This window comes from Poecilia mexicana, unplaced genomic scaffold, assembly GCF_051168715.1.
Source record: "Poecilia mexicana isolate PSO_F unplaced genomic scaffold, ASM5116871v1 scaffold_6, whole genome shotgun sequence".
Lineage (NCBI taxonomy): Eukaryota > Metazoa > Chordata > Actinopteri > Cyprinodontiformes > Poeciliidae > Poecilia > Poecilia mexicana.
The window spans coordinates 34,593,432-34,607,439 of record NW_028263375.1 but is presented as its reverse complement, the minus strand read 5'-3'; the positions used below and the strand labels follow the sequence as shown (position 1 = coordinate 34,607,439).

Sequence of the window (14,008 nt, the reverse complement as noted above, 5' to 3'; positions counted from 1 at the left end):
TTTGTTCTCTATCTTTATTAAAGAATTGAATATGTACATTAATCTCATTGAGTCTTCTGATAACTTAAAAGCCATAAAAACTGTACACTTGTTACACAAATTTAATATTCTTTAACTCTCCCCAAATGACTTTCTCTTTGTTTTTGTTTTTTTCTATTTAAATCCCCCCTGGCATTTTTTTTTTTTTTTTTTTTGCCTTTCACCATACTATTTTATTGTATATATTTTTGCTTTTATCTGTCTGTTCTATTCTTTCGTTGATGTACAATGCTATTGTTTTAAAGATTACTAATAAAAAAAAATAATAAAATAAAAAAAAACATAGACATATGCAACATCTACATAAGCATCATCTACATGCAACATAGACCAACGACACATAGCAACGACACATCTGCACATATGACTTCTACTTATTTTTGACACAAATGGAACCCCATATTTTAAAATATATTAACACGATTTAATTGGAAAATAGTGTAGAGAGCTTACACAGTAGAAACAAGTAAATAGAAATCATGAGTTACCATGGCGACATTGCTTGTTATCATGAAAGACATCGGAGTTAAAAAAAAACTGAGGAGGCTCTCCAACAACTAAGCGCGCAGCTTCATTTCGATTTTGTTAATGTTATTTCTAAATAGGAAAACAGAATGTTAACTCGACCTGTCCAGGGTGACCCTGCCACCCGCCCGTTGGACATAGGCACTAGCACACCTTGCGATTCCCGGGGTAATCGTGTAAGATAATAAATGGATGGGTGGAATTTTAAATCATATATTGAGCATACAGAACTATGAATTTGGAAAACGTTTGGTGCATTTAAAAAACCCCAGAGTGACACCTCTTCGCTCTGTTTCAACCTATCTCTGCTTGCAGCCACAGGTTGCTCACCTGTACGCATAGCTCTCGAGCGCGTGCTACCATACCAACACATTTTCTGTGCGTGAAGGAATGAAGCTCACGTCGCGACGTTTACCCGGAAAACTCCGCCTGCCCTGACGTCGCCATCAGAAACAGCATTTAGTCCGGGTCGTGACTTCAAACGCAGCACTTGTTCCAGCAGGAAAACGGCGCCGACAGTAGATTTGCTGGCGGTAGCGCCACGTCAACTAAAACAAACTAAATCGTAAACAAGACTTTGTCGTGTTATTAGTCTGCCTGAGTTTTAACACCTGTCACCATGCTGGATCCGTCCTCTAGTGAAGACACGGGCGGGGAGTCCGACACAGAAGTTACCAGAGAGCCTCCGAGGAAAACGTCCGCCTATTCAGAGGCAGAAAAGCAGGGAGACGGCGGGCGGGCGGGCGGTCAGCAGCTGCAGCCTGCCGAAACCCCCGGTGAAGGTGCAAAAGACTGCCCCTCTGCAGGTGACGAGGAAAAGAAGGAGCGAGAGCGCCTTCAGAAGGAGGAAAACGAGAGGAGAACTAAGCTGCAGATCTATGTGTTTGTTCTGCGGTGTATTTCCTATCCGTTCAACGCCAAGCAGCCCACCGACATGGCCCGAAGACAGCAGAAGGTGAGACTGAACAGTATGCTGGTCAAGTAGGCTTTAGCTTCTCTGTGAAGGGAATTTCTATTAGAGAAGTCTCAACCAAACAGAGCGAACTCTTTAGCGAACCCTTGAAACATCATAATTTTACATGGTTTGAAATGAAAATGATGCACAGAACAGTTAAGCATAGTCTTAACCTCAAATGACTGAAAAATAAATAATTTCATTCTTTTCTACAACACATTAAGTTTATTTGGTTTTCAAAAGATCACTAGGTTTCCAACTTTAAAAGTTCTTCCAAAACATAGAGACATAGCATAAAGTGTTGTAGATCTAATGTTATGTCCGACAGGCAATTGTGTGAGCATTGTGTATAATGCAAAAACAATTAGACACAAATGCACTCAGGTGAGTCTGGAATACTTGGCAACAGAGGCACTGTCAGAATCCACAACACTGGGAGCTCAGTCTGCCTTTATTCTCACAGCCATCCATCACTTCCCATCAGCCAGCTACAGATCTGTTAGAATATCATGGAAAAGTTGTTTAATACCCATAATTCAATTCAAACTTTCATAGGTTATATATTAGTTTAAACAGTTTAAACAATTTCAAGTATTTGTTTGTTTACAGGGCATGAATGTTGTAAATTGAGTGTGACACACTAATCATCTACTGAACTCAGAGCACCACCAGGAGTCATTAAATTGCTTCAGTTTGGTTCAATTGACTCAGTTCAGTTCATGCAAACTTCATGCAGAAAGACCCAGGGCCAGGAATTGAACTCAGGACCAGGAATTGAACTCAGGACCTTCTTGCTGCAAGGCAACAGTGCTACCAACTAAGCCATTCTCTGGCACTGTCGCTCATGATACTGTGAGATCATCTGTGTCATTGACATGACTGTTTTATAAACTATCTTTTTTCAGCAAGAATGTTAAAATTTTATTTAAATTCTATTTCAGTACAAAAAAATAAGAAATTAAATTAAGTGTCTAAAATCGGAGCTAATTTAGAAAAATTTTAACAGATTTACACAGTGACGAAGGACTAAAGCAAAACACAAAAACACCTGCAATATTTCGATGACACTGTTAATATTTAGGCTCGAGCAGCGAAAGCGCTGCAAAGGCCTATTTGCTTTAATAGCTTAGAAGGTATTAAATCATGATACTGTGTCATTAAGCTTGTAATCAGGTTGTGCACATGCTTTCAGCAACGGTGGGGCTTGGATATTAACTTGGTGTCAGTAAGTGTAAATAATTCACAACCCACATATACCTTGTGTTATGTGATGCAGCTTGGATTGTTCATGTGTTAACTGCTTTCAGAGGAAATGGAATGTAGACGGATGAGCCAAACCACATTTGGAACCAGTCATGTATGTATTTGTGACAAGATCTTAACCCAACTATATGATAAGTTTCTACCGTGACAAACCTTCAGCATTCTGAAAACATATTTTCCTGTTTCCTACAATGTTATCGGAAGGGAAATGGATAATAATATAAATATAGCAGCATTGGTATACATTCATTTTATTTGTAGACAAGATGGTACTGTGGATGTCAGCCTTGGTGCTTTGGTCTCTTGTACTTTGCGTGGACTGTCTATTCAGAAGTAATCATACTTTTTGACATTTTGTATTTTTTTTATAATAAGATATTCCAATAAGATATTCTTTAGTGATCAGTCAGAGCAACAGAGTATGTTGCTAAGGGTTTCTACTTCTTTTTAGTCAGGTTCTACCATAACCCGTATTATTGTACACATCTTCAGCAGAAAGTTCTTTTTCACATGGCAGTGACATGTTAACTCTTTACAATGACCTAAAGCCTTACAGTGAAATTAAACCCACATTCAAAAATACTTTGTTACAAAAACACCATTCTAATATTTTTCTACTTTTTTTAATTAGTCCTTTTCAACATTTTTTTTTAAACCAGTTACCTTTTAAGCAATACGGCATATAATCTGACAAAACATAGACCTTAAACTCATTTAGTTTCATAAACACCAATATCAGTCAGGTGACGTTATTTCCGTGTTTGATCAGTCAATTTCTCACTGCGCCAGTGGTCGTCATCTGTTGGATTCGGTTTCTGCCAATGCAAACTTGGATCCACCGCGAAGACAGCTCCTCATGGTGTGGCGTTGACTCCAACGCAGCGTTAAATCTCGGCCGATGTCCAATCCAAACTTTCTCACTGTAATGGAAAATTTTATGACGTGCTCCTCACCCATCTTGTGCTTTAGATTGTGTCTGATGAGCTCATTGTGTCTGCATGATTTTATCATGAGATTGGCCAAGCTGTTCTCCTATAGACTTCTACAGTGTGACGCAACAGCAGAGAATGTCTGTGATACAGGAGACAATCTGGGTGGTACTTCCTCAACCGAGACTGCATTTCATACATTAATAACAACCTCCTTTCCTTAACAATAGACAAATGGCCAGGCCATCGGGGTTGGGCCCCACAGAATTGTTGGTACATCACAATCAGAGATTCACACCTACTGTGTCTCCCTTCTCTGACCAGAACCTATAAAAGGAAGCCAGATCCACTGTTGGTCAGAGCAGACTTGACAGACTCTCTTGACTCTGCATTTCTGTTCTCACCTTGCAAGGTTTTAATAAATTTCTTATTTCTTATCATCCAGACTCTTGTGAAAGCAATTTTTTCCCACGACACTCACCGTCAATGGAAGGCGACACACGGAAGGCTCGAGTTTTCCCTGTAGCTGCTCCCCAGGACCTGAAGTAGTTTGCGCAGTCTCGACGGGTGATTTTCAAGGTTTTGTTTATTTTCTTTGATGCAGATCATCAGTTATGGAGAGCCATTTCAGCCAAAAATTAAATGGCTCTCCATCCACCACACCACACCCACCTCAGTCAACGTGAAAACTAAAACATATACAAACATTAGAATACAAAACATAAACTTGCATCACAAACAACAAAATAAAACATACTTCGCTGCTTTCACCGGGGAACACTAAGCATTGATTTGTGCCAAACATATCTTTTGACAGTTGTTCAAGTCATTCATTGGTAGAATGATTTTGCCAGCTTTTACAGGGCCTATACAAGCCCTATGCCCTGCCCCCATTAGCTACAGCAGGCAAAGGCATATTGTAATTGCAGGATTTCTTATTTTTTTTAAATTTTGCTGCCACTTTACACGGCTTTTTGGGGCCTTTTAACATATTCAAAAACTCACCAAACTTTTTTTTTTTAAAAAGGTTTTATTGGCTCTAGTGGCCTTTATTTGATAGTAAATTGACAAGAAAGCGGGTAATGAGAGAAGCGGGAAGACATGCGGCAAAGGTCACCAGGCCGGGAATCAAACCTGCGACGGCCGTGTCGAGGACTAAGACCTCCATATGTGGGTTGTGCCTGCACCACCACAGCACCCCCAAAAAACTCACCGAACTTGACCCAAAATTGTCCCCCGAGGAAAGTTTTCAGATTCCAGTGGCATTGCAAGTGGGCGTGGCCAAACTGCTCTACAGCGCCCATTAAAGTGAGTTGGGGGAAACTGTAGGTCGTAGAGATCTGAAACTTGGTACGTCGGTAGATCCCCCCCCAAATCAAGAAAAAAAGTCTCTTGGAAGTACCCTCTAAAGTGGACAGGGAGGTGGCCATTTTGGGTCAAAGGTCAAATTTTGGCCATTTTTCATTTTTACTCACGTCAAACTTTGATGAACTCCTCCTTGAGATTTCGACCTATTGGCTTTATTCTTGGTCAGAATGCAGTTAAGGCATGAGGCTTTAAGTTATCAAAAAAATTGGCTTTTCGTATATGTTCGGGGGGCGTGGCAGAGTGGCGAATTTGGTGTACTCGCCAAAACAAACGAAACGCTATAACTTTCACAATGAAAAGCTCAATTGGCACCAAACTTGGCATGAGGGATCCTGGCTGGATGCCTGACGATCCTATCTCATTATAATCTGACGTCATAAGGCCCACCCCCTCAGAACAGGAAGTGACTTTTTCTACTTGGAAAGCTCCATCTCTGGCTCTCTTGACCTAATCAAGATGATCTTGAGTCAGATGACGGATAGCAAGTTGGTCTCACTTGCTTTAAGCGCCCAGAGTTTTCAGGAGGGCGTGGCCGTGGTGGCGCGGTGAAGTGACAGGTCTCACTTCTGCCATACGTTTGGCTCTAGCTTCCACATGTTTTGGCCCAGCTGCACCAAACTCACTGAGATCGATCCTTGTCCATTCACCAACAGGAATCCAGTACAATATTTGGTGGGCGTGGCCTAATTCCTCCACAGTGCCCCCTAGAATATTTTTTAAAAATCAGCCCTAAGCCATGCTTTTACCCACAATTATGAAACTTGGTACACATGTGTATCTTGTCAGGACGTACAAAAAAGTCTCTGGGAGCCATGGTCTAAACCCAACAGGAAGTTGGCCATTTTGGATCAAAGCCGCCATCATGTTCATTTTATTAAGATCGTATCCGAGCGAACTCGTCCTAGAGCTTTTGAGATCCAGGCTTCAAGCTCAGTCAGCACAGTCTTGAGACATTGAGGGTCAAAAGTTAATAAAGGAATTTTCCTATGTCAAAGCATGTGGGCGTGGCCAAGCCTCAAAACTGGCCATTCTCCATGAAACATCAAGGTGGAATAACTTCCCAGCTGCATCAAACTTAATTTGTATTATCACAGACCAGAGCTCATCACATTCAAATGGTCAATTGGCGACATCACTTTAGCCCCGCCCCTTCCAATAGGAAGTCACCTTTTGGAAGGAGCAGTTAGAGCAATTAGAGTAGTCTTTCTTTCTGTTGGAAGAAAGACTGCTCTAAATCATACGTGTATTATCCTATTTGCAGTAAACTTGTAGGCTTGACCTTTGTTAGCCTCTAAAGAACCCAATAGCTTGAAATTGCAATTCAGATCGACTGCGCTTGTGCATCGTCGGGGAGCACTGCGGAAGATGTCGGTGTGTGTCGCCTGGCGAACAACTGTGGGAATTGTGCGAGAGCGGTGGCGAGAGCGTGGCTTTCCTGGAACCCCTGCGGCGCTCTTTGCTGCGGGGCCTCCAACGCCGTTTGCAGATTTAATTTATTTTATTATTTTAATTGTTCTGTTTTTGCATGAAGTGATAGTTAACCATGCAAAACAATTTAAATATTATGGCGCCTTATTAGTGGTACACAGCTTAATGACTTTTTTGCTTCTTTGTTTACTACTTGACTGTTGCAGATCCAGGAGCTTTCCTGAGAGCAACTGGCATGTGGCATCATTCAGTATTTCCTGTTCTCCGTCATAGGAAGATTAGCTACTCCCAAACAACTAAATTAAAGATACTCTTTTACAGCGAAAGAGTAAGGATGCACTGATTTGAAAATTTGGATACCGATATCCAATATTAATATTGCTGTTATGGATGATAACAGATTTTTACTGATATTATATTCATTTTCATACCTTTTCCACAACATGAAAAAATTACCACACTGCTGGCATTGCTTCTTTGCTTCAAACACCCCACAATCCACCTCTTTCACATGACCAACTCCCTCCTCCTTCAGAAACACAAATGACAGCGAGATGGAAATAGTAGGGATGCTCCGATCAGGTTTTTTGCTGCTGATTCCGATACCGATCACCAATGAGGCCAATCTCTGCTGATCACCTGGATTGGCTGTTAATTTCTCACTTTAGGTATACATACTGCTATGTTTTGGCAAAACGGAAATGTGATCTGGCAATGAATTCACCTAATTTAGACATAAATTACAAAATATTTGCAGGAACAATACAGAAGCTATTCAGTCAAGAAGACAACTGCTAAACCTGCAGTCAGTAAAATAATATTTAACAGTAAGGCTCTCAACAACTTAAATTATGCATGAGTCAAATAAATCTCATAACACTGCCTATATCAAATAATGTCAAGAAAGAATAAATATTCATTCAAAGTCAAATGCAGGTTGCATCAAAATAAACAATCCCGAGTTACTGAATCAAAATTTCCTGAGAGATCAGCTAGCTGATTAATGCTGGTTCTGATTGGTTGTTTCTAACTGAGCGGAGTAATTCTACAGAATACCAGGAGGAGGCAGATTGATTTTATCTGTCTTATGTTCTTGCATTGCGAAAGTTTTAATACATGCGTAAAATCTTGTTTTGTTTATTTAAGTTACCTGCTGCAGCTTTAAGCAGACTTTCGGTGTGAGGGTTCACTGCGGGTGGAGCAGAAATGGCACTCCGTCTGTGAAATATTACTACCAGTAGCGTGTAGCAATGGTCCAACAGTGGGAGCAGAACCAGCCCCCTCTGATCTAATAATCCAATTTGCTCAACATTAAAGATGTTGAGCAATTGGGAATCGTAATTCTGATTCCCAGTCGCAATCACAACAGCACATTAAATGCAAAATAAAATCAAAATATCTAATATCCAAAATATCTAAAATCAAAATATCTAAACCAGAAGTTACCTGCTGTTATTCAGTGGATTTGTTCTTTTTCAAGTTAAAAGGTGCCAGTGCCCATGTAACTTTCTGCCCATTTTATAAACTGTTAGACAAATTGTAAAACTGCCCATTTTACAATCTTATGCAACAACATCATAATGCTACTAGGCCTGTCACGATAAACGATAAATCAATTAATCGCACGATAAATTAAACCTATCGACCTTGATGGGTATTTTTCTCGAACCTACATAAAAGAACCACAGACAACGTATATGAATTTTATGACCAAGCTTTTGCAAAAGGAGAAGACTCCGCCAACTGCTCCTCCAAGCCGTTCACAGAGCATTCTGGTCTGCTTCCGCGTGAGCCCCTGTTTTATTGTCAAAGCAGAACAGCCACAGGGAGCAACCAAGAAAAACAACAGAGGTCGTAAAACATTTAACCCAAACAATTAGCAACCCAGTTCCAGGTGTGATATCTGATCTATGGTCTGAGCCCGGTTCAAATCTCGGTCAAACTGTCAATAAAGAAGAGGGAAGATAAACATAAGACAACCTAAGTTAGGAGGTATTCCGGTTGATAAGAATTTAAGGTCTGAGAAACACAGAGTTAACTGTTTCACATGAAGATGAACAGACAGTCGTGACCTCCAGGTCAGTTCATACACACATAAGGAAGAGAACACTTTAAACTGAAAATCACAATAATACTGATTAACATTAGACTGAATATGAACTAAAGTAATAAAATGATAATACCAAAAAATCCCTAACAGACCTCATTTTAATTATCGGCTTTATCGTCTCTTACTGCCTTTTTTTCTTTCGGTTGATGACACTGAATGAAAAAAGGCTCAGCTCCGGTGCTCTGCACTGACCCTCCCTTCATCATTTCCTTAGTGTAATGTCCAGCTCACACGACACGAGTTGTCGGCCCATTTTCAAAACCTGAGAGACACATTAGCCGACAGAAATCCTCGGTATAATGGTTCGATCGGGTTCGTCGTGCTGTGTGGTTTCCAGCCAAATGGGCACAAAATAATGGCTATAAGTCCAGTTAACTAATTTTAAAATCAGGCATTAATCAATGCTTTACTGGAATCTACCTGTGATGCATGTGGCTAGAGTCAGCATAAAGTCCTGACTGAATGAAAATCATTATAACCTATTTATGTCACGTTAACGAAGAACAGCTGAAAACCTACCGGCTTCATCAACTGTGGTAGCAATTTGGCTCCAACTCCTCTCCTTGTCATTTCTATATTCTTTGCACGAAATGTTGAATAAATATTAATGTTGTTTCCACATATCATCTCCAATGTCCGCTGGACTTCGGGTTGCGCCGTGTCAGCTGTTTGGGATTCCCTTCATAATTTCCCCTCAAAAAGCACCGAGGAGAATCCGCGCTTTCTGATTGGCTACCTGTCACATTCAACAGGCAGCGTTAAGCTCCCAGTCAAGGAAACCTCCTGATTTAGATCGGAGCGGCCACGACGATCTACCGTAACACACCACACACTGCAGGATGATCGGTTACGACATCACCAGCGACAATCTTAGATCGGCCAACGATCTAAGATTATCATAAGGGGAAAATGGGGGCAAAAAATCGTGTAGTGTGAACTATTGCATCAGGTAGTCGGATGTGCCCATCTTCTTTATTTAAATCTAGTGATTACTGAAGGACAATCTAGTATACAGACTTCATAATCTGCACTCTTTTGGTTGAATGCAGTATTTATTTCCACTTCGGCTTTATGTTGTTTAGTTTTTATTCAAGTACGTTTTTTGTTCATGGAAACTGAGAATCCATTTTATTTTTGTTTTTGGTTGCTTTATTTAGTTAGTCAGTTCTAGTGTTATGTGTTCATTTGAAAATAAAGTGCATCTATCTATGGCAGGAAATCGCATGCATTATTAATCATTTCCATCAAAAGGTCTTGAAACAATATTATTGTTTATCACAATAATTTTTTAGACAATCGCTCAGCAAAATTTCTTATCGTGACAGGCCTACCTGCTACTCAAAATTTCTAACTCACTCATCGGCAATCTAGGAAAATCCTGTTGAGTAACTGCTTAAAAATAATAAATGGTGTGGAGTGAAGGGAGAAATTGAGAAGAAACTGTGGATAAGAGGATTGGTAATATTTCAGATATTTAAAACAAAGAAAAACAATAAATGAATTGACATATGTTTTTCAGCAATATCATCCAGCCCACGTTTAAGATATACTACATGTTGCGTGGAAGAACCAAGTTCTCTAGAATACCAGTGCTATGTAAACTCAAGTTTGACTAAATACATTTTGAGAAAACACTGCCACTAAATGTAAAGATGACTAGCATAAAAGTTTGTGCTTCCAGCTCAAACATTATCACAGAAAAGGCAAATGTAGTGTTTGTGTCACTTTCTGTCAGATGAGCCACACTCAATGGGCACAGGAACAGGGTTCAAACTATTTCATGTGTTAAGGCTTGAAATTAAAATGCAAATTAAATGTTTTTAATTTGCTTCCCAAGTGTTCAATCCCTTGTGTTTCTTGTTCAGACTATGAATCTTAGACATATTAATATTTGATGTAAAGATCACAAGTTCAGGTCATGTTACCACAGTTTACTTTTATCCTCATTAAAACATGTGTAATACAATGGTAACATCACAATCTGATTATAAAAATAATGTTAATGTTATGTCTTTGTTTTTACCATTTTCCATAGAATATTGTTATATACCCATGTCTATGTGGAACTCATTTTTCCAGTCATTTACTCCTCATTGAGTCTCACTGTTTTAATGTTGAACCTCCTGCTTCCTCTGTAAGGTCAACAAGCAGCAGCTGCAGACAGTGAAGGAGCACTTCCTGGCCTTCCTGAATGGAGAAACTCAGATTATCGCTGACGAAGCTTTCTGCAATGCTGTGAGAAGCTACTATGAGGTGAGGGAACACAAGCTTCATGTAAATGATGTCTGTATTTCAGAAACAGAAATGTGTTTTGGTCAAAGAAACTGATTCTCATCAACCACCTTGATTCTTGTCATAACCATGGACCTATTCAATAAATTAGAATGGGTCCGTACTTCGTACTTACTTGCTAACTTACTAAACATTTGTGAAAAAGAAACTTCAACATCGAGGACTGTTAATATGCTGAAGTGTTCTTATTTACCAAATATATTCATTAGAGATGTGCCGATCAGGTTTTTTCCTGCCGATACCGATACCGATCACCCATGAGCGCCGATCACCGATACCGATCACATAATTATTATTTATTTATTTATTTATTAATTATCATAAACACTACCGGTTACATTATGTGGAAAAAGGAACCATGAATTCACCTTAATTTAGACAAAAACTTGTTTTTAATAACTTTTTCAAGAAGAAAACTAAACAAAACAGGCATTGTGCAAATTGTACTGCTATTGATAATACTACCTTTAACAGACTGATAACATATGAAGGCTCTGAAGAGGCTAAATAATGCAAAGAGCCTAAATAAAACCTCTCAACATTGCCAAGAAGTTAAAGTATAAAACTTAACATTCAAAGGCAAAAACAGGTTCCATTACAATAAACAATCCAGAGTTACTGAATGAAAACTTCCTGTTAGCATGGCGGCTAGCTGATTACTGCTAGCTCTGATTGGCTGTTTCTGACTGAGCGGAGTAATTATGCAGATCAGGGAGGAGATCGATTCTTTTTTTCAGAGATTATCTGTCTCATGTTAGGACAGCGAAAGTTTTAATACGTATGTCAAATTTATTTTTTTAAGTTAGATGCTGCAGCTTTAAGCAGAGGTTCGGTGTGAGAGTCACTAGGTGGAGCAGAAGCGGCGCTCCGTCTGAAATATTACTACCTGTAGCGTAGCAGCGGTTCAACAGGAGAGCAGAACCAGCGTCTTACATCGCAGCTCGAAGACTTAAATAATTCTGCGGTTTATTTGTTTAGCTTTCTGACCGTCATGCTAATCCGGGTGAGTGTTTGTAGCTGTGCGCTGCTTTACCTGCTATCTGATCCTCTGTATGTCTTTTTTACTGCAGTGAGCCTCGATGTAGCCAAACTCCGTCAAGTATGTCATTGTTTTTATGTCATATTAGCTTCGTTGTGTTGATGCATTTTGACCTGCTTCAATTTTCCGCCGCAACACGGAAACTTCCCCATTCACTCAGTGCGTTGTAGTTCCACATCGCTTAGGATTTATTGCTACGCGTTTGCGCAGAGTGAAGGAAAGAGGAGACCAGCTGCACAGGCAGGTTGGAAATTAGATGCAGGTGATCGGTATCGGCAACAAGAGCTAATGATCGCCGATCTCCAATCATGCACTGTTTCACTGAAATCGGCCCGATTATGATCGGTGACCGATCGATCGGCACATCTCTAATATTCATAGATTATGGCTTGTTCTCCTGAGTTGTCAATCAGTTGTTTCCATTCAGTCAGTTCTAGTCAAACGTGTTGGTAAATGAAGAGCAAAGTAATAAAGTGATACAAGTAGAACATCTTTTTAAATGTCCTACTTATATCACTGTTGCTTATAACAAAAATATCACATTTTTGATGGAACTAACGAACTGTAAAAAGTGTTTTCACTTCAAGTTCCACTAGCAGGTTATTTCACTTATAACATTGGAAAAATGTTTTAAGTGAAATAATCAACCAGTAGAACTAGTACTTTTTAAAATCAATATTAAGAAATTGACTTTTCAACAAACTCATAGATTTTGTTGAAAAGTTACTTTCACGGTTTTGTCTTTCAAGTGTACAGGGTTTCCCCCAGAGGACTTGCTAAGCCCGGTGGTTAAGGCACCAAGGTGATCCACCATGTTTCTGTCTTAAAAGATGCCGAGTTGACAGGAAATGTAAAAATATTACTGGGTAATTATATATGTAATTGGGAGACATTGCAGAAAATACTTGAACCCACCATTATAGAGTCTTAAAAACAACAAATCAAAAAATACAAGTAAAATAAATATAATTTATTTTAACTTCTGTTGAATCCAAATTAAGTCAGCAACTGCTTAAGCCCTGTATGTTGACAAATGCATCTCAGTAAATTACATTTATAATTGATTACTTTTAAACTTGGCCAATTAAACCCCCTCCCACATTTCACTAAATCTGTTGTTTTTAATGGTGCTGATCTTGGCAGCAGAAGGGGCCCCTACGTCAAATTCTGCTCAAGGGCCCATACAACCGTGGACCGGCCCTGCATGATGAGCTAAATCCGCTGCACTGTGCATGTCTCTGCACTATACAGAGGAACAAATGGAGAGATTTAATTTCTGAGGCTTAAGTAGCTCTTCCGTTTTGCGTCTATCGAGTTTTCAATAAGCACCACAGATATTGCTTTGGTTGCCTGAGCTTTATGGGACCAGTTTTTCTGTTCTCTGCAGTAACTCTGCCTGACTGTAAGTTCACAAAGCATTTGATATGGTGCAGTTTGATCAATCATGTAGCCTTAAAATAATGAATTAAAAAGGAAAAGCCAGCATACTGAGTGACTTAAAGGTGAGCACCCCTTTCCTCCACAGGCCTAACCACTGACCCTCTAGTGCACCATCTAACCGAGGAACACATCTATAAACTTTTATCAAACAGACTCGGAGCCATGCGCTGGGCAGCATGTGAAATGTAAACACACACAGTGCTCAAAATTCTTTGTTCACAAAGATATATCACCCTCACTGCCCTCTAAGTGCGCACCTCTAAAAGCTATTCTAGATTATATTTACAGTTCATATTGAGTTACTGTAATAGAAAAATGGCCAGACCATCTGTGTAGGGCTCCACAGAATTGTTAGTACATAACAATCAGGGATTCACACCTCTCGTCCAATCAAGTCTCTCTTCTCTGACCAGAACCTATAAAAGGAAGTCAGAGCCACTGTTGGTCAGAGCAGACTTGACAGACTCCTTTGTATCTTTGTTCTCACCTTGCAAGGTTTTAAGAAATTTCTTATTTTCTTCTCATCCAGATTCTTGTTAAAGTAATTTTTTCCACAACACTACATAAGGAGAGGAAGCACTTTGGTTTTTAAGCTTGATGCATACCTTAATGAAGAATTT

The 14,008-nt window shown here is 39.6% G+C and overlaps 1 protein-coding gene across 4 annotated transcripts in view; it reads left to right on the top strand.

Annotated features, from left to right (window-relative positions):
- Positions 1–940: 940 nt before the first annotated feature.
- Positions 941–14,008, top strand: part of cadps2 (Ca++-dependent secretion activator 2) — a 240,977-nt gene continuing 227,909 nt past the window's right edge. Inside the window, exons 1-2 of one of the 4 annotated variants that reach the window (XM_088006677.1) lie at positions 941–1,519; positions 10,757–10,870. In XM_088006677.1, the coding sequence (XP_087862803.1) occupies positions 1,184–1,519; positions 10,757–10,870 (450 nt within the window). In that variant the 5' untranslated portion in view covers positions 941–1,183. The remainder of the gene's footprint in view (positions 1,520–10,756; positions 10,871–14,008) is intronic. The other 3 variants (XM_088006678.1, XM_088006675.1, XM_088006676.1) reach the window with 3 other exon arrangements.